This window comes from Heptranchias perlo, chromosome 2 (assembly GCF_035084215.1).
Source record: "Heptranchias perlo isolate sHepPer1 chromosome 2, sHepPer1.hap1, whole genome shotgun sequence".
NCBI lineage: Eukaryota > Metazoa > Chordata > Chondrichthyes > Hexanchiformes > Hexanchidae > Heptranchias > Heptranchias perlo.
In genome coordinates this window covers 157,571,771-157,597,315 of record NC_090326.1, presented here as the reverse complement: position 1 = coordinate 157,597,315, position 25,545 = coordinate 157,571,771, and the positions used below count along the sequence as shown (strand labels likewise).

Sequence of the window (25,545 nt, the reverse complement as noted above, 5' to 3'; positions counted from 1 at the left end):
GAGAAATTGAAGAAATACACATGCAACAGACATGGATATCCAGTTCAAATCATAAGGGGGTTCTACTATTACACCCCCAGATCCTGCTATTGTACAATTAGATGTAGGGCAGTAGGTGCCAAATCCCATACAAGTCTCTCAGACTGCTTACGTGAACAACTGATGCCACTGAACGAAGAAGGGATCTATCGCAGACCCATATGCGTAACACAACACGTTGAGTAAGCAACTCATTCCAACTTAACGCATTTGGATGGAATTACTTAAAACTTTTCTGGATTTGCTTTTAATCAGTTTAGTTACAATTCTCCAATTTGATTTCTACTTGAGTAATCTAACTGTGGTGATTAAAATAATGATTAACAGGGTAGTTAGGAAATGAATCTTCTCTCCAATAGGGGAATTCAGAACAAGGGGATTCATTATAATCTTAAAATTGGAACTAAACTGGTTAAATGCAAATCCATAAAAATTCCTTCATACAAATACATAGTGCCCAGAAGGCTACTGATGGAGAAGCATGGGTTAATAAGGGATAGCCAGCACGGATTTGTTAAAAGCAAATCGTATCTGACTAACCTGATTGAGTTCTTTGATGAAGTATCAGGAAGGGTTGATGAAGGTAGTGCAGTAGTTGTTGAAAAAATGGACTTTCAAAAGGCATTTGATAAAGTATCACGTAACAGACTTATTCAGAAAATAGAAGAACATGGGATTAAAGGGACGGTGGTAACTTGGGTACATAATTGGCTACGGGATAGGAGGCAGAGAGTAGTGGTGAACGGGTGTTTTTCTGACTGGAGAGAAGTATATAGTGGGGTCCCCCAGGAAGCGGCATTAGGACCATTGCTTTTGTTATATATAAATGACCTGGACTTGGGTATAGGGAGTACAATTTTGAAGTTTGCGCATGATTCAAAACTTGACAACGTAGTAAATAGTGAGGAGGATAGTAATAGACTTCAAGAGGACATAGACAGACTGGTGAAATGGGCAGACACATGGCAGGATGCAATTTTATGCGGATATGTGTCAAGTGTTGCACTTTGGGAGGAACAACATGGAGAGGTGGTATAATTTAAATGATACTATTTTGAGGGGGGTGCAAGAGCAGAGGGACCTGGGGGCGCATATTCACAAATCTCTGAAGGTGGCGGGGCAAGTTGATAAGGTGGTTAAGAAAGCGTATGGGAAACTTGGCTTTGTAAATAGGGGCATTGAATACAAAAACAAGGAAGGCACGCTAAACCTTTACAAATCACTGGTTAGGCCTCAGCTGGAGCATTGTGTACAATTCTGGGCATCACACTTTAGGAAGGATGTCAAGGCCTTGGAGAGGGTACAGAGGGGGTTTACCAGGATGATACCAGGGATGAGAGCCTTCAGTTATGAGGAGAAATTGCAGAAGCTGAGACTGGTCTCCTTACAGCAGAGAAGGTTAAGCGGAGACCTAATAGAGAAACTGTTTCTTCTGGCAAGTGGGTCAGTAACCAGAAGTCATAGATTTAAAATAATTGACAAATGAACTAGAGGGAAAATTAGGAGAAATTTTTTCACACAGAGGACTGTTAAGATCTGGAACACACCACTGAAAGAGCAGTGGAAGCAGATTCAATAGGAACTTTCAAAAGGCAACTGGACAAGTACTTGAAGTGCACTAATTTGCAGGGTTACGGGTAAAAATCTGGGGCGTGGAAATAAATTGGACAGCTCTTTCAAAGAGCCGGCATAGGCACGATGGGCCGAATGGCCTCCTTCTGTGCTGTAAAATTCTATGATGTAGGATCAACTGAGGTGTTTAAAAAGAGTGATAGCTATTTGGGAAGCAAAAAGAACAAACCAACTTTCACGGATATTGAAGGATATGAAAAAAAGTTGTGTAACTAGGACTAAGACAGAGTTGGCTGAACGGGATGAATGGACAACTCCTGTTTCTACAATCCACTTTTTCGTTTGTGTTTTTTTTTGTTAATCCAGTGCAAAAAAACATTAAAGGTACTGCAGATCTATGATTGGTCCCTATATTTCATTTCTTAAATTCTATGCCATCTCAAATCCAAAAAAAAAGTTCCTAGAAGGAAATACAAGTTATTGTTCAATGAGATTGTCCTTTTCAAAACTTAAAATGAGATTCCCCGGGTCTCCTGTGATGTATTCTGGTAGTACCATGAAGCAACTAGCAAACTCCAGCAGGTTCTGAAGAGTTCTCCCCCATGTTACATGAAGAACTTGGGTCTGTCTAGACTCTACACCAAATTGGAGTGCCCACTATGGACTAGTTCATTTCTTTGCATACGATATCCAGCAGCACAATCCACAGATCATGCTCACTTTTGAAATATGAAAAACTTGCCAAATAGCAGTTGGACGAAGTCCATTTGGCTTTCCTGCTTTGAGAGACAGGCACTCGCTTTTCAAAGTCGCGGCTAGAAAGAGAAACATTAAAAGAGCTACTGACGTGAGACGCTGAATCCAAAAACTTGCTTGTACTCCTTGAGAAGCAGCTTCAGCAGGGTGCTCTTTCCGGCACCAGAGGGTCCACTAATTACCACTGGTCTGGGTCCTGCCATTGCTGGAAAAATAAAACACAGAAATTACTCACAATTCAACAGTTGGTTGGAATCCACCATAAGTCCTGTTATACCAAATATTTTATACAAAGATATATAATGGTTCAAGGAAATCTTTCCCCGTGTAGCCAAGTGGAACTAGTTTCTGTATTAGCAGACAAGAGTTAACCTTTCAACATCTGATCTGCAGCAGTTGAAACATACACTGAGGCACAGGATGGTTCCAACCAAAACCCTCATTCAACAAGTAAATATTCATACTCTAAGCAGCCATGAGGGTCAAGGTTGTGATTCTTGCGTTATTCTTATTAGACGTCTCTGAGATTCAATAGTTGATGAAAATCTTTACTTCAGGTTATGAGGTTTCTTTTACACAAAGAAGGAGGGCTAATGATTCTCCTCATTGTGATTTGTAGAAGTTTGGCGGAGCTGAAATTGACTGTTTGCAAATTGATAGCAACAGTCACTGCACTTCAAAGTAATTAATTGTGTGTTTTGGGTACATTTTTGAGAGACACTCTACCCATAGGGGAATTGGGTTCCAGGGTTGTCTAGAGCTGCATGGGAAGTGTCTCAGCCCCCACATAACAGAACTATCATAGAGTCATAGAGTCATAGAGTTATACAGCACGGATAGAGGCCCTTCGGCCCATCGTGTCCGCGCCGGCCATCAGCCCTGTCTACTCTAATCCCATATTCCAGCATTTGGTCCGTAGCCTTGTATGCTATGGCATTTCAAGTGCTCATCCAAATGCTTCTTGAATGTTGTGAGGGTTCCTGCCTCCACAACCCTTTCAGGCAGTGAGTTCCAGACTCCAACCACCCTCTGGGTGAAAAAGTTCTTTCTCAAATCCCCTCTAAACCTCCCGCCTTTTACCTTGAATCTATGTCCCCTTGTTATAGAACCCTCAACGAAGGGAAAAAGCTCCTTAGTATCCATCCTATCTGTGCCCCTCATAATTTTGTACACCTCAATCATGTCCCCCCTCAGCCTCCTCTGCTCCAAGGAAAACAAACCCAATCTTCCCAGTCTCTCTTCATAGCTGAAGCGCTCCAGCCCTGGTAACATCCTGGTGAATCTCCTCTGCACCCTCTCCAAAGCGATCACATCCTTCCTGTAGTGTGGCGACCAGAACTGCACACAGTACTCCAGCTGTGGCCTAACCAGTGTTTTATACAGCTCCATCATAACCTCCTTGCTCTTATATTCTATGCCTCGGCTAATAAAGGCAAGTATCCCATATGCCTTCTTTACCACCTTATCTACCTGTTCCGCCGCCTTCAGGGATCTGTGAACTTGCACACCAAGATCCCTCTGACCCTCTGTCTTGCCTAGGGTCCTCCCATTCATTGTGTATTCCCTTGCCTTGTTAGTCCCTCCAAAGTGCATCACCTCGCACTTTTCCGGGTTAAATTCCATTTGCCACTGTTCCGCCCATCTGACCAACCCATCTATATCGTCCTGCAGACTGAGGCTATCCTCCTCGCTATTTACCACCCTACCAATTTTTGTATCATCAGCGAACTTACTGATCATACCTTTTACATTCATATCCAAGTCATTAATGTAGACCACAAACAGCAAGGGACCCAGCACCGATCCCTGTGGTACCCCACTGGCCACAGGCTTCCAGTCACAAAAACAACCTTCGACCATCACCCTCTGCCTTCTGCCACTAAGCCAGTTTTGTATCCAAAGTGCCAAGGCACCCTGGATTCCATGGGCTCGTACCTTCTTGACCAGTCTCCTGTGGGGGACTTTTTCGAAGGCCTTACTGAAATCCATGTATACCACATCCACTGCGTTACCCTCATCCACACGCCTAGTCACCCCCTCAAAAAATTCAATCAAATTAGTCAGACATGATCTTCCCTTGACAAAGCCATGTTGACTATCCCTGATTAATCCTTGCTTCTCCAAGTGGAGACTAATTTTGTCCTTCAGAATTTTTTCCAATAATTTTCCTACCACTGATGTTAGGCTCACTGGCCTGTAGTTCCCCGGTTTTTCCCTACTCCCCTTCTTGAATAATGGTATTACATTAGCGGTTCTCCAGTCCTCTGGCACATCCCCTGTGGCCAGAGAGGTTCTGAATATATGTGTCAGAGCCCCCGCAATCTCCTCCTTTGCCTCACACAGTAGCCTGGGATACATTTCGTCCGGGCCTGGGGATTTATCCATTTTTAGGCCTGCTAAAACCGCCAATACCTCCTCCCGCTCGATGTTAATATGTTCGAGTATATCACAGTCCCCCTGCCGTATTTCTATGTCTACATCGTCCTTCTCCATAGTGAAAACAGATGCAAAAAATTCATTTAGAACCCCTCCTACATCTGCCGGCTCCACACACACATTGCCATTTTTGTCCCTAATGGGCCCTATTTTTTCCCTAGTCATCCTCGTACCCTTAATATACTTATAAAACATCTTAGGATTTTCCTTTATTTTGCTCGCCAGTGTTATTTCATGGCCCCTCCTTGATCTCCTAATTTCTTTTTTAAGTATCCCCCTGCACTTTTTGTACTCCTCTAGGGCTTCCTCCGTCTTCAGCCTTTTGTATCTGCCAAAAGCCCTCCTTTTTTTCCTAATCCATTCTCGTATATCCCCTGACATCCAAGGTTCCCTGGAGTTCTTGGAACCACCCTTGACCTTTACTGGAACCACCCTTGACCTATCATGCTAGGTTCCATCAGCTGGCCCTGGTGTACTAAGGATCTGCATGGTTCAGGATCCAATTGCCACATCTACCACAGAGGATTGATTTGGTTCTGAGCTTCTACAGCCAGCCGTATTCTCTTGGAAGCATCTTTACCTCCACAAACAAACCCTGCATATCTTCCCCCCCCCCCCCACCCCCAAAAGAAGAATATTCACAAGTTGGTCATTAGACAGATGACAAGCTTGGGTTTGAGCTCTCACTAGGTAGACAACAGGAACCAGAAGCACCTCACGAGAGGAATGGTGAGTAGCACAACTCAACACAAGATGTGTGACTGCATTGCCATCATCCTCCTGACCACAGCACACTATATCCCATTGAGTGGTGGTTGCACTAGTTGGAGGAGAGCAGGTTCAAAAGCAGTTGCTTGCATCTTTGGAATTCAGTCATGGTAAGAAAGAAGAAACTTGCATTTATACATTGGCTTTCACGACCTCAGGACATCCCAAGGTGCTTTACAGCCAATGAAGTACTCTTGAATTGTAGTCACTGTTGTAATGCAGGGAAATGCGGCAGCCAATTTGGGCACAGCAAGGTCCCACAAACAGCAATGAAGTAAATGACCAAATCATCTGTTTTAGTGATGTCGGTTGCTAGATAAATATTGGCCGGGGCACTGGGGAGAACTCCCCTACTATTCTTCGAAATAGCGACATGGGATCTTTTGCACCACCCGAGGGGGCAGATGGGGCCTCAGTTTAATGTCTCATCCGAAAGACGGCACCTCTGACAGTGCAGCTCTACCTCAGTACTGCACTGGAGTCAGCCTAGATTATGTGCTCAAGTCTCTGGGGTGGGACTTGAACACACGACTTTCTGACTCAGAGGCGAGAGTGTTACCTGAGCCAAGGCTGACACCAGATGATCGGCAAGTATCCTCCCTTAGTGCGATGGAAGGATCTACACAGGGCAGTTTGTGCCATGCCAGCCACTGTGATGTTCTACACATCCAAGTGCAATAATGCATACCAGGCTTACTCACCAAATGCTCGTTGCAGGTCTTTATGCAAGGAGCATTAATAAAAAGGCACACCCATCCTAAGAGTGACCTTCTCCAGGGTACTCACTGAAAGGTCAGTCACAAGTGCATAAATCCACCTCACAGCTTGGTCCTAGACCTCGGACGTACAGCAGAGGAACCTTTCTGTAGCAAGCCTAGGAGTTCTGAACCATGAAGAAGAATATTTGGACATGTCTTGTACGTTACAAGCTTATCCTACATTAAAACCCCGTCTCCAGGTTGAAGCTGGCATCACCAGGACCAAATTATATGAATCATGAATGGGATAGGTGCCTCTCGTATTTTCCGATGAATGCCTTTGATGACCCTTCTGTACAATAGTGTACAAGGGCGCACCCATCACTTAGCCCATTGTTCAAGATGGCCAGACTGGATCTGGATCCCTAAGTGAGCTTGCAATAAAGAGGGCTGTAATATCTTTGGAAATGCTTGAAAGAGATATTCAGAAATCGCTAAAAACCTATAACTCATCCAAAATTCCAGTGCCTACAACCTAGCCAGCAGTGTTTACATTATTAAATCCAATTCAATTAACCGTAGCACCATAAACACTAGAACCTGGCTCATAGACAGCGGCTCTTGCAGAATTCAAGTTAATACAAGGACAATATAAAAACTGCTCGAGATGGTATTGTCAATAGACGTATTTAGTGCATTCACTCTAGGATTAACAAAAAATTGCACAAGCCAATGCACTTGTTTTCTAGTCACCTCAAACTACTCCCACCAGTGACAGACCTGTGATCAGCAGTCCTTCACTAAGTGTTACACAGCTCAAACGATCTCTACACACAACTCAAGTTTACAAGGGCAAACCTATAACTGCACTGCTGGGGGTTAAAATAACTATGTGTTGGATGTGTGAAGATTTCAAGTGCCCACCTTTAGATTTACTGAACTCCAGCACCGTGTTATCAAAATCATAGAATCTTACAACCCAGGAGGCCATTCAGCCCACCGTGCTTGTGCCGGTTCTTTAAAAGAGCTATTCAATTACTTCCACTCTCCCCCCTTCCCCATAGCCCTGCAAATTTTTCCTTTTCAAGTATTTACATAATTCCCTTTTGAAAGTTACTACTGAATCTGCTTCCATCACCCTTTCAGGCAGTGCATTCCAGATTATTGCAACTCGCTGCATAAAAAAAAATTCTATGATTCATCTCCCCTCTGGACCTTTTGTCAATTACCTTAAATCTGTGTCCTCTGTTTACCGACACTCTATCAAAACCCCTCAATTTTCAACAGCTCTATTAAATCTCCCCTTAACCATCTTTGCTCTAAATAGGACAATCCCAGCTTCTCTGATCTCTCCACATAACTTATAATTACGCTTATATTTTCCCTCCATAAACCAGAGATGCTGAAGCCAATTGTAATGTCTCTACTGCCGTTCCAGATCAGCCAACTCAGCAGAGACTGGGAATCGAACCTGGGACCCACATAGTCTGTATGCCTTGGTATTGCAGTGAACAGTACCTTTAACGTCTCAGAAGTTCTTCTGCCCTCCATCGCACGCACTCCCACCGCCCGCCGTCACACGCATTCCCAGCAACACAAATTTTTCCCTTCAAGTAAAATAAGTACTACCGTAATCGTCTGAGCACAATTCATAAGGCTAGTTATCCCACAAATAAATCAGGAGTGACATTGTTCCTTATACATTACTCGTTCAGAATGCTTCAGATTATAATCCTTATTACTGATGTCTCATGTTATTTCTGATTTTTAAATATTCAAAAATTTTGATAGTGACATATCAAAGCTCTTAGATTAGCTTTATTTATATTTTCCTAAGTTATATAAAGATAAAGTCCTAACGATCCACCTCATCCACCTAATCCCTCACGTTAACAATTCTAGAATTTATTCATGTAAGTGATGTCAAAGGCTATAAAGGATCGCACAAAATTAGAGTCACATTACAGACAGTAGCAACGAAGCCATCATGTGAAGCTAATAAATGTCTTTACTCCCAACCCTTTGCTAATTTAGACTTGATTAGGGTACTTATAGCTGACGTTAAGAGTAAGTGGATTACAGCAGCACATAAAGCTCATTGACCACTGGGCACAAGGCATTGAGATATTATTAGTAATGGAGTGAGACACCACATCCACACAAGAATTTTGGACCCAGCTACTGACTCTTTTTGATTGTTCTCAACCTCATGTGGACATCTTTCCTAACCGTTTTTTTATTGTCATTCTCTTCATTCTTTTCCTCACTTATCCAAGGTCATTCGTTGCTAGTTTGCTTTTCCTTCCACATTTCTTCCTTTTTATGCTGATTTTAACTTTACACTTCCTTTTCTCAAATTAAAAACAAGAGCTCTCCACTTGTTCCATTTTGCTGCTCTGCAGTTGGTCACTGTTAAATTGCTGGAACTGTCTAAAGCTGTGGATACATTGCAAGAAGCTTTTAGGACCAGTATTTTTTTTATTCATTCATGGGATGTGGGCATCATTGGCAAGGCCAGCATTTATTGCCCATCTATAATCTGCATACAGATCAGTATCTGCATATAGTGCAGTACAAGCCAGCAGCACTGAGTTATAATATTGCTTCCACGTTGCTCTATTGTCAGCAAAACTCTTACCTCTAGACGCGACTATTCCAATGCTCTCCTTGCCGCCCACCCACCTACCACCCTCCGTAAACTTGAGCTCATCCAAAACGCGCCCATATCCTAATTCACAACAAGTCCCACTCACCCGTGCTTTCTGACCTACATTGGCTCCTGGTCCGACAATGCCTCGAATTTAAAATTCGCATCCTTGTGTTCAAATTCCTCTGTATTTCTGTAACTGCCTCCAGCCCTACAACCCTCCAAGGTCTCTGTGCTGCTCCAATTCTGGCCTTTTGCGCATCCCCGATTTTCTTCACTCCAACATTGCCGGCCGTGCCTTCAACTGCTCAGGCCCCAAGCTCTGGAATTCCCTCCCTAAACCTCTCCACCTCTCTCTCCTCCTTTAAGTCGCTCCTTAAAACCTACCTCTTTGACCAAGCTTTTGGTCACCTGTACTAACATCTCTATGTGGCTCAGTGTCAAATTTTACATAGAATTACATAGAATGTACAGCACAGAAACAGGCCATTGGGTCCAACAGGTCCATGCCAATGTTTATGCTCCACACGAGCCTCCTCCCTCCCTGCGTCATCTAACCCTACCAGCACATCTTTCTATTCCTTTCTCCCTCATGTGTTTATCTAGCTTCCCCTTAAATGCATCTATGCTAGTCGCCTCAACTACTCCTTGTGCTAGCGGGTTCCCCATTCTAACCACTCTCTGGGTAAAGAAGTTACTCCTGAATTCCCTATTGAATTTATTAGTGACTATCTTATATTTATTGCCCCTAGTTCTGGTCTCCCCCACGAGTGGAAACATCTTCTCCACGTCTACCCTATCAAACCCTTTCATAATAATCTTAAAGATCTCTATCAGGTCATCCCTCAGTCTTTTTTCTAGAGTAAAGACCCCCAGCATGCTGAATCTTTCCTGATGGGTATAACCTCTCAGTTCTGGTATCATCCTAATAAATCTTTTTTTACACCTTCTCCAGTGCCCCTATATCCTTTTTACAATATGGAGACCAGAACTGTTCACCGTACTTCCAAGTGTGGTCTAACGAAGGTTCTACACAAGTTTAACATAACTTCCCTGCTTTTCAATTCTATCCCTCCAGAAATGAACCCCCGTGCTTGGTTTGCTTTTTTATGGCCTTTTTAACCTGCGTCACTACCTGCTCCTTCTCCACCTCCAGCTCAACCTCTTCCTGCTCAACCTCTTCCTCCTGCTCAACCTACTCCTCCTGCTCAACCTACTCCTCCTGCTCAACCTACTCCTCCTGCTCCTTCTCCACCCCCAGCTCAACCTCTTCCTGCTCAACCTACTCCTCCTGCTCAACCTACTCCTCCTGCTTGTCAACCTCCTCCTCCTGCTCCTTCTCCACCTCCAGGTCAATTACACGCCCATTCTGCAAGTTCATTAATTTCTTCCTGTATTTTGTTGCAGTCCCCCTCAGTATTAACTATATCCCCCAATTTGGCGTCGTCTGCAAATTTTGAAATTGTACTTCCAATTCCAGAGTTCAAATCATTTGTGTAAATGATGAACAACAGTGGTCCCAGCACCGATCCTTGTGGAACACCACTTCCCACTTTTTGCCAATCTGGGTAACTACCTTTAACCCCTACTCTGTTTTCTAGCCAGCTTGCTATCCATTCTGCTACCTGTCCCCTGATTCCACCTGCTCTGACCTTAGTCATCAGTCTACTACACGGTACCGCATCGAAGGTCTTTTGAAAATCCAAATATATTACATCTACTACATTATCCTTGTCTGCCCTTTCTGTTATTGAATTCTTTGAAGAAGTAAGGTTGGCCAAGCATGACCTTCCCTTTTGAAATCCATGCTGACTATTCTTTAGTATATTTTCGGTTTCTAGATGTTATAGAATCATAATATGGTTACAGCACAGAAGGAGGCCATTCGGCTCATCGAGCCCATGCTGGCTCTTTGTAAGAACAATCCAGTTAGTCCCATTCCCCATGGCCCTGCAATTTTTTTCCCTTTGAGTATTTATCCAATTCCTTTGTGAAAGCCATGATTGAATCTGCTTCCACCACCCTTTCAGGCAGCACATTCCAGATCATAACCATTCGCTGCGTTAAAAAGTTTTTCCTCATGTCGCCTTTGGATCTTTTGCCATTCACCTTAAATCTGTGTCCTCTGGGTCTCGTCCCTTCCGCCAATGGGAACAGTTTCTCTTTATTTAATTTATCTAAACCCTTCATGATTTTGAACACTTCTATCAAATCTCCTCTTAACCTTCTATGCTTTAATGTTTTTCTATTATATCTTTGAGTAAGGATTCCATTATCTTTCCAACCACCGAAGTTAAGCTAATTGGTCTATAATTCCCTGGACTGGTTCTATCTCCCCTTTCAAATATAGGAATCACATTAGCTGTCCGCTGCGCTCCTGTGAAGCGCCTTGGGATGCTTTGTTGTTGTTGTAAACTTAAAGTCATACTCTGTGTACGTATACGTAACATATGTTAGTAAAGAGCCAACTGTACCATTAGCGCTTCACTAAACATTAAAAGCCAAGGTTTATTCCATTCTAGTTACAGCTGATGCAAAGTCAAAGTGGTGTGACAAGCTACCTCCTGAAGGTGGCCTTGCGCCCAAAGTCCAATCCGGAGTTTACCTGCACTTATACTGTCCATTTTGCATTGCTGTAAAGCCAAAATTGCTGTAAAGCCAAAATCATTCTACAGCAACAAAAAATATGAAGTAGAACCAATCCATAAATTATTGGATAATGACGGGTTTGTAAATTAGCTGTCCAAAAATAGAAGCCAACAAGTAATTTAAAGATACTGTGCTGACTAAATAGCTCAAACAAAAAAAATTGATCGCTCATTCAGTTTATCCCAAAATTACCCAAAAAATGTAATTGGTATTTAAGCACAAACGACAGTTTAATACCCCACTGGCAAAGACACTAACAGCTATCTTGAAACTGGGTCATCTCTGTGTGACCAATTTGTTTTTAAATTTAATTTGCAGTAGATAAGGCCACGTAATAGCACTGAGTAATCCTTTAAGGTACTGCTGCAGAACACACAGTACTGCGGTCCTTACAAAATAGAACGTGTACACTCTAATTAACAGAATAAAGACAAAGGGGATCATTCACAGGGGAATCCCCATCAGAAAAGGCAAATTCCTGTCCAAGTTACATGAATTTTAACCTCTGCAAAACGGCAAGCCGCTGGGCTAGCTAGTAATCACTACGGACTGCACAAGTAAAGAATCCGCTCCCATTGGTTGTGTGTAATGGGCTTTGGCATCAATTCTTGTACTCTGTTCACTGACACAGTCTGCTTACCGTTCATCTAGTCGTTTAGTCCCTGCTGGCTCACTCCGATAACAGGCTCCTGCTTTCAGTTCGAGCACAAGCTATCTGAAGGAGCAGCTCAGAGTACCGTGGTAGTTTAGAACTTCACCAGCCTTAATTAATTACACATTCACTTGTTCACGTGGACAAGTCTAAATCTTCCAGAAGGGCAATCGGCTAATCTGCTGTTAATAAGAGGTAAACGCACTTTAAAACGAGACAAGTCACATTCTTCGTTAGTCTATTTATATTTAGTGCACCTCCAGGAAGTTTGTGTTAAATGACAAGTTTTGCCTTTTTAGTTTATTTTTCCCCCCAACAATTATCAACCATTGGATTACAATATGATGAAAGGTGCATTTAAACTATTCTATTCTTACTCCTTTTCCTTTACTGAGTATGCAATCTGCTACTGAACCCTATATTTGACAGTTTGGACATCTGACGGTACACAAAAAAAAAGTCTATCATTTCAATGTACTCCTTGCAAATAAATTTTGTTCCCAAAAAACCCACAAAACTTCTGCTTTGCATTAAGAACCCTCTGATCTGCACTCCACATGAAAGAGAGACTGCTTAATGAATGACTAGCACAGAACGGTTTAAAATTAGAAAGCAGTTGTTTTCCTCTTTTAAAATCTACAAAAAATACAATTTTTTTCCAAAAAGATAAAGACCCAAAAAGAACACGGTTATACGACCACAGGGAGATATCACAGTATCGCCAGTGCTCAAAATAAAACCCAGCCAAATCAACAGGATACAAAGTGAATATCAAGTGTTGATGTTTGAAAGCAATCCTTTTTCTGCCAGGTGTAGCTTTACCAATTATAACTGCCTGCTGCACAAGTAGACCTGCTGGTCTACTGCAGTAAACAAAACAGGTGTAGTTGTGCGCGATTCCTGTTGCGGATTTTATAAATTGTTACTTCCAGAATCCCTCTGCTCTTCTGCAGCACCAAGCCTACTTCTATTCAGAGTGTGACTACCGCTGTTATTTTTTTTAAAAACCAGAATGCATCCCCTCACACTTACTGACATCAAATTCCATCTGCCACTGTTTAGCCCATTCCCCCATCTTACCAATATCTCTTTGCAGTTTCCTTTGGTCTTCTAAAGAATTAACTATAATTCCTATTTTGGTCTTATCTGCAAATTTTGACACCAACTCCTCGAGGCCTGTATCCACATCACTGATACATGCAGAAGTGACACCAAAACTGAACCGAGGGACTCCACTACCAAACACTGCAAAACTACCCTTAACTCCTACTCTGTTTTCTAACCAATTTTTAATCCAGTTTGTTATCCTCCCCTAATTCCATATCCTTTAACCTTCTCTTGTAATCTCCCATGTGGTACCTCGTCAATGGCTTTTCTAAAGTCCATGTACACTACACCCACTGCATTTCCTCCATCTACTATGTTTGTTACCTACTCAAAGAATCCTATGAGGTTTGTCAAGCACGACTGGCCCTTTTGAAATCCGTGCTCTAAGCAAGTGATTCCATTCACCTTTGGACTGTTTTAATCTGATTTAAAAATCAATTAATATTCCATTGATCAAACATTTCGGAAATCAAATATTTGGATACAACAACAACAGCAACTTACATTTATATAGTGCCTTTAGCATAGTAAAACGTCCCAAGCCACTTCACAGATAATCAAACAAAATATCACACCATGACACATAAGGAGATATTAGGACAGATGACCAAAAACTTGGTCAAAGAGGCAGGTTTCAAGAAGCATCTTAAAGGAGGAGAGGTAGAGATGCAGAGAGGTTTACGAAGGGATTTCCAGAACTTAGGGCCTAGGCAGCTGAAGGCACTGCCGCCAATGGTGGAGCAATTAAAATCAGGGGTGCACAAGAGGCCAGAATCGGAGGAGCGCAGAGATCTCGGAGGGGTGTAGGCCTCGAGGTTACAGAGATAGGGAGGGGTGAGACCATGGATGGATTTGAAAGCAATGATGAGAATTTTAAAATCAAGGCATTGCCAAACCGGGAGCCAACGTAGGTCAGTGAGCACAGGGGTGATGGGTGAACAGGATTTGGTGCGAGTTAGGATATGGGCAGCAGAGATTTGGATGAGCTCAAGTTTATGGCGAGTGGAAGATGGGAGGCCAGCCAGGAGAGCATTAGAATAGTCAAGTCTAGAGGCAACAAAGGCATAGATGAGGGTTTCAGCAGCAGATGAGGTGAGGCAGAGGCAGAGACGGGCGATGTTACGGAGGTGGAAGTAGGCGGTCTTGGTGATGGAGTGGATATGGGGTCAGAAGCTTATCTCAGGTTCAAATAGGTCGCCACGGTTGCAAACGGTCTGGTTCAATCTCAGTCAGTGGCAAGGGAGAGGGATGGAGTCGGTGGCTAGGGAACGGAGTTTGTAGAGGGGACCGAAGACAATGGCTTTGGTCTTCCTAATATTTAGTTGGAGGAAATTTCTGCTTATCCAGTACTGGATGTAGGACAAGCAGCGTGACAAATCAGAGGAGGTGGAGGGGTCGAGAGAGGTGGTGGTGAAGTACTGCTCGGTGTGGTCAGCCCATATGTGGAACCTGACATTGTGTTTTCGGATGATGTCACCAAGGGGCAGCATGTAGTTGAGAAATGGTTTGGGGGGGGGGGGGGGCTGCAAGGATAGATCTTGGGGGGCTCCAGGGGTAATAGGAATGGAACTCGGCAAGGGCAGTCCCACTAAGCTGGACGACAGAGGAGAGGCATTGGAGGAGGATGGTGCGGTCAACCGCGTCAAAGGCTTCAGACAGGTTGAGAAGGATGAGGAGGGATAGTTTATCACAGTCACAGACACATAGGGTGTCATTTGTGCAATAGATCATTAAAATAAACCACTGATTAAAATGTCGATTAATACATAACATCTAAGCAAAATCATATTGAATGAATTCCAAATCATGTAGGTTACTGTTTTTACCCAACACGGGTCAACTGTGCTCACAACAGGTTAAAATTAAAAATGCACAAATAATCAGATCAACGTCACTAGTCAAGAGCAGGATCTAACACACAGAAGGGACTGTACAGTGCTCTTTCCACACCCATACAACAAGTTCACTCAATTACTTCAGCTTTCTTGGCAACATTTTTCATTTGTCGGTATTAGATTTTTTTTTAAAAAGGTTTTTTTTTTAATATCTTGAAGCACTTTTTGCATCTTCCTGGGGAATGACATTTTCATATTCTGATAAGGATGACACTACTACCTCAAGGTGAACATTAACCCTATAAGAAACTGTGACGCTAGTGAGAATCAATGCAGTAACAGCAGTACTTAAAGTTACATTTGTAAGGAATCTTACAACACCAGGTTATAGTCCAACTGTTTTATTTGAAAATCACAAGCTTTCGGAGGCTTTCTCCTTCGTCAGGTGAGCAAGTGTGGGATTCCATGGAAGGTTACCGCATTTATAGTCAGAGAACAATACCTGGTGATTACAGATAATCTTTCCAACTGCCCGTTGTCAAGGCAATCAAAGTGTTCAGACACAGTGATGTTACCTACAGGACCACCGAATACACAAACGGCCAGAACAAAAGACAGACAGAGAGAGAGAGAGAAACATCCGAAAGGAAGAGAAAGACAGTGAATGACCCGTTGTGTTAAAAACAGATAACTTTTTTTCGCTGGTGGGGTTACGTGTAGCGTGACATGAACCCAAGATCCCTGTTGAGGCCGTCCTCATGGGTGCGGAACTTGGCTATCAATTTCTGTTCGACAATTTTGCGTTGTCGTGTGTCTCGAAGGCCGCCTTGGAGAATGCTTACCCGAAGATCGGTGGCTGAATGTCCTTGATTGCTGAAGTGTTCCCCGACTGGGAGGGAACCCTCCTGTCTGGCGATTGTTGCGCAGTGTCCGTTCATCCGTTGTCGCAGTGTCTGCATGGTCTCGCCAATGTACCATGCTTCGGGGCATCCTTTCCTGCAACGTATGAGGTAGACAACGTTGGCCGAGTCACAGGAGTCACAGACAGGAGGGTTCCCTCCCAGTCGGGGAACACTTCAGCAGTCAAGGACATTCAGCCACCGAATCATCAGCGAATATCCCCATTTCTGACTTTATGATGGAGGGAAGGTCACTGATGAAACAGCTGAAGATGGTTGGGCCGAGGACACTGCCGAGGAACTCCTGCAGCAATGTCCTGGGGCTGAGATGATTGGCCTCCAACAACCACTACCATCTTCCTTTGTGCTAGGTATGACTCCAGCCACTGGAGTTTTCCCCGATTCCCACTGACTTCAATTTTACTAGGGCTCCTTGGTGCCACGCTCAGTCAAATGCTGCCTTGATTTTAAGGGCAGTCACTCTCACCTCACCTCTGGAATTCAGCTCTTTTGTCCACGTTAGGACCAAGGCTGTAATAAGGTCTGGAGCCGAGTGGTCCTGGTGGAACCCAAACTGAGCATCGGTGAGCAGGTTATTGGTGAGTAAGTGTCACTTGATAGCACTGTCGACAACACTTTCCATCACTTTGCTGATGATTGAGAGTAGACTGATGGGGCTGTAATTGACCAAATTGGATTTGTCCAACTTTTTGTGGACAGGCCATGCCTGGGCAATTTTCCACATTGTCGGGTAGATGCCAGTGTTGTAGCTGTACTGGAACAGTTTGGCTAGAGGCGCGGCTAGTTCTGGAGCACAAGTCTTCAGCACTACAGCCGAGATATTTTCGGGGCCCATAGCCTTTGTTGCATCCAGTGCACTTAGCCGTTTCTTGATATCACGTGAAGTGAATCAAATTGGCTGAAGACTGGCTTCTGTGATGGTGGGGATATCGGGAGGAAGCCGATCTACTCGGCCCTTCTGGCTGAAGATGGTTGCAAACGCTTCAGCCTTGTCTTTTGCACTCACGTGCTGGATTCTGCCATCATTGAGGATGGGTATGTTTAAAGAGCCTCCTCCTCCTGCTAGTTGTTTAATTGTCCACCACCATTCACAGCTTTGATGTAATTAGTGACAGATTTTTTATTAGGTATGTGTATCAAGGGGTATTGAAAAAAAAAAGGCAGGTAAATGGAATTGAGGTCGAGATCTGCCATGATCTAACTGAATGGAGGAACAGGCTTGAGGCTGACCTACTCCTCTTCCTATGTATCCCAGGCTAATTGAAAACCAGTAATGAGGAATACAAAGAGAATCTTCCTTATCTGCAAATGTGGCAAAGCAACATGCTGCAGCACAATGGAGGTCTTGAAGACCCCCCACAAAAGACAGATACTAATCGAAGAAGGTTATCTGCTTGTGTTTCAATCATTATATGCAACCATCTGTATATAGAGGATAATGCAAGAAAAAAAAAATGAAAAAGAAAATCATTCTTTATTTCAAAGAAATATAAGACACATAATGGAAACTTCAACTTTGGCACGGTCACTGCCATCAAAATACATGGAATTTACTGAACTGGTGCGAGTTAGGATACAGGCAGCAGAGGTCCCCTTTGCCTGCACCCCTTTATGCCACTTAATATCCAATGGGAAAAAAAGCATTGCACTTTACACAATATCTAAACTGATGTGCTTTGACTGATTAACTTTATCCTCCTGTTGCAGGTACATTATGGAACAGATTTTCCAACTTGGCCTTTTTTCGAGACTTCATTTGGTCTTCACTCTCAATGAGCAATGCCATGGGAGATAAACTAGTTATCTTTAAATCCACTATTCAAGGAAATCCTGACCATGTCGCAATAAAGTAATGAGCTTTTCAAAAGCAAAATCTAACATTTCCAGTCACATACTGATTTGATAGTAACGCTCGGAAAGTTTACGTAAATAAATAGAGCAATTAGTGAACTGTGACTAGGCAGCTGCACATGACAAAGTGGCAATCTGAACACTTCACTTGCATTAGCAACATCTATTTAAAGCAACAGACTGTCAAAATCAGACTGCTTAACTCTAGTGCAATTTCAAAGTCAAATGTCCAGGATTTAAGTACTAATATTGTATTTTCCACAGTGAGCTACATAGACTTCTGAACCAGCGAAATTCAGTAGGTTCAATCGCACTGACTAAACGTTATACAGATTGGATTTTCCATTATTTATGGAGCAATGTTTCAAAAGAGAAGCAAATAATGTTACTTTTAAAATATAAAGAAAGAAAATACATTTATGAGCCTAGGAGCAATCTTGTAAAAGGCCTACTCTACCGGTTACTATGCTGATGGCAGGCAATGAGATTCTCGCAGCGTGTGTTTACTATCCACTACGAAATACAGTAAGCTGGTCCTATAAATTTTATGTATTACCCATCCCTAGTTATCCCGAGGGCATTAAGAATCACATGTAGATCAGGTAGGAGAGGAGAAGGACATCAGTGAACCAGTTGAGTTTTTAACGACATTCCACTAGGCTAACAAACATGTATATGCTGGCTGCAATCATGCACTTTACTGCAGTCTGACTGCACGGAGGCAGTGGAGGGGTGGAGAAGAAGGGTGCACTGTACCGACTGATATGCGGAAGCTGCCCTCTGTGGATTATGTCACCAGAGGGCAGCACGTAGATGAGGAAGGTGGAGGAAGCCGAGGATGGATCTTTGCAGGACGGGAAGTGAAGCCATTGCTGGAGATGCGCTGGCTACGTTCGGACAAGTAGGAGTGGAATCATTCAAGGGCAGTCCCAAAAGAGCTGCATTCTGTAGTTGTGACAAAATGGAACACCCAAAGCATTAATTAGCCTTTGCCAAATGCTGACCAACCTACTGTGTATTTCCAGTATTACCTATTTTTGGTTTCATGTTCCAGTATGTGCAATTTTTTTCTACTATCTTTTTCCACCACTTAGCTAGTTGTTTAGGAAGGCAAGTGTCGGGCTGACATATAACTTAATTTGAAGTACTTCGTTTATAGGATCATACATTCACAGAAGGCGGCCGTTCGGCCCATCATGCCTGTGCCGGCTCTTTGAAAAAGCTATCCAATTAGTCCCACTCCCCTGCTCTTTCCCCGTAGCCCTGCAAATTTTTCCTTTTCAAGTACACGTCCAATTCTCTTTAGACATTTACTACTGAATCTGCTTCCAGGCAGTACATTCCAGATCATAACAACTCGCTGTGTTTAAAAAAAAAAATTCTCATCATCTACCCCTTAGGTTCATTTCCCAATTATCTTTTTTTTTGAAAAAAAATGCACCAAGTTTATGCAGAGTAAGGTGAACTTGGATAAAAGGAAATGAATGAATGGAGAGATGCACTATTAGGTACCTAATTAAAATAGGGTGCAGGGCCACCATTGACAAAAAAAAAATTGGTGCCTGCGCGCCCGTAAAACTGAATCAGAAGAATGGAACGCCACCAGCTGCTGGATGATTGACGCGACAACCAACCAATAGGGCCGCGCCCGCCCGCCCCGCCCAATGCCCTCACCGTAGGGGCGGGACGCCAGGGCCCGGAGATGGCGGAATGAGCTCGCGCACACAAATTAGTTTACTAAAAATGTCTTTATTCTTTCATTTCACCTCAAAAAAAATGGAATACATATTTTTTTTAAAAAAACAAACGCGCAGTAAAGTATCACAGACAACTTCAGCTGCTCACCTTGCCGCGTGATAGATCTTAATAGGTGCCGTACAAACATGAGCGATGAATGCTTGACATGGCGGGCCGCCCTTCAACGTTTCCAGCTCGCGCCTCACCGACTGATTACCATAAAGCGGAAGCCATCGGCTAAGACGTCATCGCGATGCGTCAATTCCGGTCCTGGCAAGACAAGCACAGCTTGCTTGATGATAGATGTGATGTGGTGATGGACTGGGGTTGACAATTGTAAACAATTTTACAACACCAAGTTACAGTCCAACAATTTTTATTTGAAATCTACAAGCTTTCGGAGGCTTCCTCCTTCCTCAGGTAAATGTTCAGGAGCTCCCTGAATCAGCCACCGACCTTCGGGTAAGCGCTCTCCAAGGCGGCCTTCGAGACACACGACAACGCAGAATCGTCGAGCAGAAGTTGATAGCCAAGTTCCGCACCCATGAGGACGGCCTCAACCGGGATCTTGGGTTCATGTCACGCTACACGTTACCCCACCAGCGAACAAATGTTATCTGTTTTTAATATAATGGGTCATTTGCTGGCTTTCTCTGCCTTCCGGATGTTTCTGCCTCTCTGTTTTTTTTCCTGTTTGTTTTTTTGTTGAATGTGTATTCGGGGGTTCTGCAGGTGACACCTCTCTGTCTGAACACGGTGATTGCCTTGGCAACGGGCAGTTGCAGGGGCAGTCTGTAAACACCATGTATTGTTCTATATGTATAAATGCGTAGGCTTCGAGGAGCTCCTGAACATTTACCTGAGGAAGGAGGAAGCCTCCGAAAGCTTGTAGATTTCAAATAAAAATTGTTGGACTATAACTTGGTGTTGTAAAATTGTTTACAATTGATAATAGATGTGTTGCAGTAGCATCTAGTCATAGATATAGAGGAGAGGGTGGTTACTGTGTACATTAGATCAGCTATTTTACAATACTTTAACATTATCCTTTATAAAACACTGGTTAGTCCTCAGCTGGAGTATTGTGTTCAATTCTGGGCCCCCACTTTAGGAAGGATGTCAAGGCCTTAGAGAGGGTGTACAGAAAAAATGTACTAGAATGGTACCGGGGATGAGGGACTTCAGTTATGTGAAGAGATTAGAGAAGCTGGGGTTGTTCTGTTTAGAACAGAGGAGGTTAAGGGGAGATTTGATGGAGGTGTTCAAAATCATAAACGGTTTTGACACAGTGAATAAGGAGAAACTGTTTCCAGTGGCAGAAGGTTCGGTAACCAGAGGACACAGATTTAAGGTGATTGGCAAAAGAGCCAGAGGCAACATGAGGTAACATTTTTTTTTTAGGTAGCGATTTGTTATGATCTGGAATGCACTACATGTAATAGCAGATTCAATAGTAACTTTCAAAAGGGAATTAGATAAATACTTGAAGGGAAAAAAATTACAGGGCTAAGGGGAAAGACCAGGGAGAGTGGGAGTAAATGGATAGCTCTTTCCAAGAACCAGCACAGGAACAATGAGCTGAATGGCCTCCTCCTGCCATGATACTATAATCTGATGTGAAATCTCTTAGAATCATAGAATGATACGATGTGGAGATGCCGGTGATGGACTGGGGTGGACAAATGTAAAGAGTCGCACAACACCAGGTTATAGTCCAACAGCTTTATTTGAAATCATAAGCTTTCGGAGCCTTGCTCCTTTGTCAGGTGAAGTGATGAGATGCATATAGGCACAGCATATATAGTCAGAGAACAATGCCTGGTGATTACAGATAATCTTTCCAACTGCCCTTTATCACACCTCGGCAGAGAGATAATCACAGCAATCAAAGGAGTGAATGGTGTTCAAACAGGTTAGTCAGGGAAACATTACATCCAAGAATACTGAGGTGGGGTCAAATGTAGCAGATGCTGGGGTTTGTATTAAAAACAGATAACTTTTTTTTGCTGTAAAGAAAGGTCGCTCGCACTCTGTGCTGCTACCGTCCGCCATTTTGTCCGACATTATTCTTGGATGTAATATTTCCCTGACATTTTTAATTTGTAGTTTTTGTACCAAAATTGAATGGCTTGCACAATTTAAACTTTGTGATAGAAATCCGGGGGATCATTGCTGAAATCAATTGCAATACCAGCTGGCTGTTGATGGCATTTTTGCCCTCCTGAGTTCAATTTTCAAATAAAGAGGTACAATTTTTCATGGGATTTCAGAAAAGAGGAGCCAGAATGAAACGGAATACATTGCGCCAGAAATTCTGGGGTCTTTCCTCTGCTTGTGGAAGTATGCCAGAGTGGGACTCTTTGTTGCATGCAGCCAGGGATGCAGACACTATCCCAAATCGCATGTGTAACACGAGGTCGTCTTTTTGTGCCTCTATGGTTGTAATAGATTTGAATTGCAAGAAAGGAAGAACTTGCATTTTTATAGCGTCTTTCGCGACCTCAAGACATCCCAAAGTGCTTTACAGCTAATGAAGTACTTTGAATTGTGGTCATTGTTGTAATGTTGTAAAACTTTGGATGCAAAATTGGCCACACCCACCATTTTTTTATTTTCTACCATATAGGAGAATATAACTCTCTATTCATACAAAGAGGAAAATATCTCCTTATAGAATGCACGTGTATTTTGAAAACCGCATGGAGTATTTCGTGCTCAGAGAACAATAATATATATTGTACATGCACAGTGCCTGAGATCAGCATTCAATCAAAAGGCCATATCTTGCTGGGATCAGCTCGTGTTTGCACATGATCTCAAGAGGAAGTGATTAGAGTAGATTAAAAACCATAAAAACTTCTTTTCATTTTTGGAACCTCGTTGTATCTAAGCCTGGACTGTAGCAATAAAAGTTTTCTCTGTCCCTGCTGGCTGTGAGGGTTCAAGGTGAAATGAGACTGGGGGAACCTCAACTCAGTTCCTGTTAGGTTCCAACACAAAATTGCCCAGATATATGGTAATCTCATTCAGAGAAACGACATGAATGACAAGTGTGAGAAATAGAAATATCACACTAAGGCTTTGGGATCAATGAAAATTATCGGACTAGATTACAGAGCTTTAGTCAGCATCTTACCCGTGCTGTACCTGACCTCTCCCGACCCCTCCACTGCCTCTGATTTGTCACGCTGCTTGTCCGACTTCCAGAATTGGATGAGCAGAAATTTCCTCCAATTAAATATTGGGAAGACCGAAGCCATTGTCTCCGGTCCCCACCGCAAACTCCATTCCCTAGCCACCGACTCCATCCCGCACCCTGGCCACTGTCTGAGGCTGTTCGCAACCTTGGCGTCCTATTTGACCCAGAGCTGAGCTTTCGACTCCCATATCCTCTCCATTACCAAGACCGTCTACTTCCACCTCCGTAATATCCCCCGTCTCTGCCCTGTCTCAGCTCATCTGCTGCTGAAACCCTCATCCATGCCTTTGTTATCTCTAGGCTCGACTAGTCCAATGCCCTCCTGGCCGACCTTCCAACTTGCACCATCCGTAAACTTGAGCTCATCCAAAACTCTGCTGCCTGTATCCTAATTCACACCAAGTCCCATTCACTCATCACCCCAGCGCTCGCTGATCTACATTGGCTCTCTCCGAGATCTCTGCGCTCCTCCAATTCTTGCCTCTTGCGCATCCCCGATTTTCATCGCTCCACCATTGGCGGCCGTGCCGTCAGCCGCCTGGGCCCTAAGCTCTGGAATTCCCTCCCTAAACCTTTCCACCTCTCTATCTCTCTCCCCTCCTTTAAGACTCTCCTTAAGACCCATCTCTTTGACCAAGCTTTTGGTCACCTGTTCTAGTATGTGGCTCGGGGTCAAATTTTGTCTGATAACACTCGTGTGAAGTGCCTTCAGACGTTTTACTATGTTAAAGGTGCTATATAAATGCAAGTTGTGGTTGGTGTTGATACTGACAATAGATGTTGAAATAGGAGCATATTCCATCGCCTAGCACTGACATCTATCACTTTGATAAGCAAATTCATGTAAAATTAATTTTAAAAATTAGGACACTTCTCCGCCACTCCGTGTTAATTTTCTTTATGCCTGTCCTGGATGCAGTAACGCGTACAAAGAATAGTTTAGCGCTCTTTCTAGTATCTTGCCAAATGGCCACTCTTAATTTTGGCAGGCTCATTGACTGTTTGAGGCATCACAGGCTGAGACCAATCCTCACCCAATGTACACAGACAATTTCCTGCTGCAGGCACTGACCCCTTGCTGGGGTACAGAAGCATGGGAGCCGGGAATGTCCATGCACCTCTCTCAAGTGGCACTCTTCACCGATGGAGCCTTGACAGTGAGTGTCAGCAGGCTATTTGACTGCACAAGGCATCACTGCCAAAACCCATATTGTCCTAACCTGATGTCCAAAATTGTGCGGTTATTGAATGGTGGTCATTATGCGATTTTCCCTTCCCTATTGCAGTGGAACTGAGAGCAACTGAAGCACCTCTATCACTGTCTAGGCTGACATCTGCTAACTCATCAAGGTCTTCCCAGCTGGCACTCACATGTCCAATTTCCGTCACTGGTAACGATTGGGAATTGGAATCCTGGCTGAATTTTGATCCCCCTCCTTAGCCGAGAGATGCTGAGACCCAATTGTAGCCATCCCGACTATCACCTTGGCTGAGATCAGCTAGCTGTGGCTCATCTAGGACACATTTAACAGAGTCGGTTCTACCTCCTTCCAGACTGCTGTGCCAAACGTCATAGTGAGTTTGTCAGTACAGTCGGTGTACTGCACCCAGCGTACGGACACGGCTTTGAGCTGTAGGTGAGTGGGAGGCATTTTCTCTAAATTACCTGTTAAGAGACACTGGGTTGCCCCAGTGTCATCAACCCGAAATAAAAGAAATCTAACAAAAGTGCCCCCCCCCCTTTTTTAGAGGGGCACAAACAATGAACACCCAAATCATACCAGAGAAAGGAAACTTATCAAATGAAATGAGAATATTATTGTCACTATCCACGACACAATCCAATCTCTGCGGTGCCCACCGGTCGTGGACGGCCTCAAGCATACCGGCGGATACCGTGCACTCCTTCTCCAGGGCCACCCGGGCACAGACAAAGCCAGGGAAGAGAGGCAGGCAGCCAGGGGGGTGGGAGATACAAGTGTTATCTGTGAGGCACTTCAAAAATGCAAACCTGCTGAGGAACAAGAAATTCGTTTTAATTCTATTTCTAAGTTCTTTTTAAATCAATTATATTTTTTTAAATTGTAGGTTGTTGGATCTCACGTATTGGTAACTCTGTACAGCTAACAATCGCGGTACATTGAAAACCACAGAAATTGTTTTCATCTCTAGGACCTGTGTTGGGATCTAGGCTGTACTGTTGGGGTATTAAATTTGGCATTTTAAAACACGTTGATTGTATTTTACCCAAATCTTTTTTTTTCCCTTTTTGCAGGTATTTCTTCAATAATTTGCAATCTAGACTGAAGGTCAAAGTGTGAGAAAATGGCAACCATCGTAAAATAAGTAACATGTGCGGTACAGATGGACTTTTCTATTGTTACGTCCAGCTAGGAGCTTGAACCATTTTCTTGACAGTGTCCTTAACCTGTTGTTTCATTCATTTGGGCCTTGAAATTAATAATGGCGTATGAAGGCTCATTCTCTTCTACTTTAGCGGAGGCATTAAATCGCTTAAAACAAATGAGACAACATCTCCACGATAATTGCTGAGAGAAGAAAGTCAGCTGAAAGCGTTAAGCATTTATGATGCCACAGTGTAATTTCAAGACCATTATTTTGCCCTGCCATGTGTAATTTTATGGGTAGGTTTTTTGGTACTGTTGGGTAGCCTTAACT

General features: G+C 43.3%; 1 protein-coding gene and 1 long non-coding RNA gene across 6 annotated transcripts in view; one reads left to right on the top strand and one right to left on the bottom strand.

Annotated features, from left to right (window-relative positions):
- The window catches only part of guk1a (guanylate kinase 1a), a 28,372-nt gene extending 8,481 nt beyond the window's left edge, over positions 1-19,891 (bottom strand). The window contains exons 1-3 of one of the 5 annotated variants that reach the window (XM_067968037.1): positions 19,776-19,878; positions 16,002-16,155; positions 2,459-2,572 (exon numbers count right to left, since the gene is read on the bottom strand). In XM_067968037.1, the coding sequence (XP_067824138.1) occupies positions 2,459-2,572; positions 16,002-16,149 (262 nt within the window). In that variant the 5' untranslated portion in view covers positions 16,150-16,155; positions 19,776-19,878. Of the gene's footprint in view, positions 1-2,458; positions 2,573-12,205; positions 12,277-16,001; positions 16,156-18,686; positions 18,876-19,775 lie in introns of those variants that run through there. The other 4 variants (XM_067968027.1, XM_067968000.1, XM_067968010.1 and 1 more) reach the window with 4 other exon arrangements.
- LOC137299356 (uncharacterized) lies at positions 19,624-25,390 on the top strand. Its single transcript, XR_010957887.1, has 2 exons — positions 19,624-20,087; positions 25,142-25,390. It is a non-coding gene; the product is annotated as an uncharacterized lncRNA (long non-coding RNA).
- The last annotated feature ends 155 nt before the right edge of the window (positions 25,391-25,545 follow it).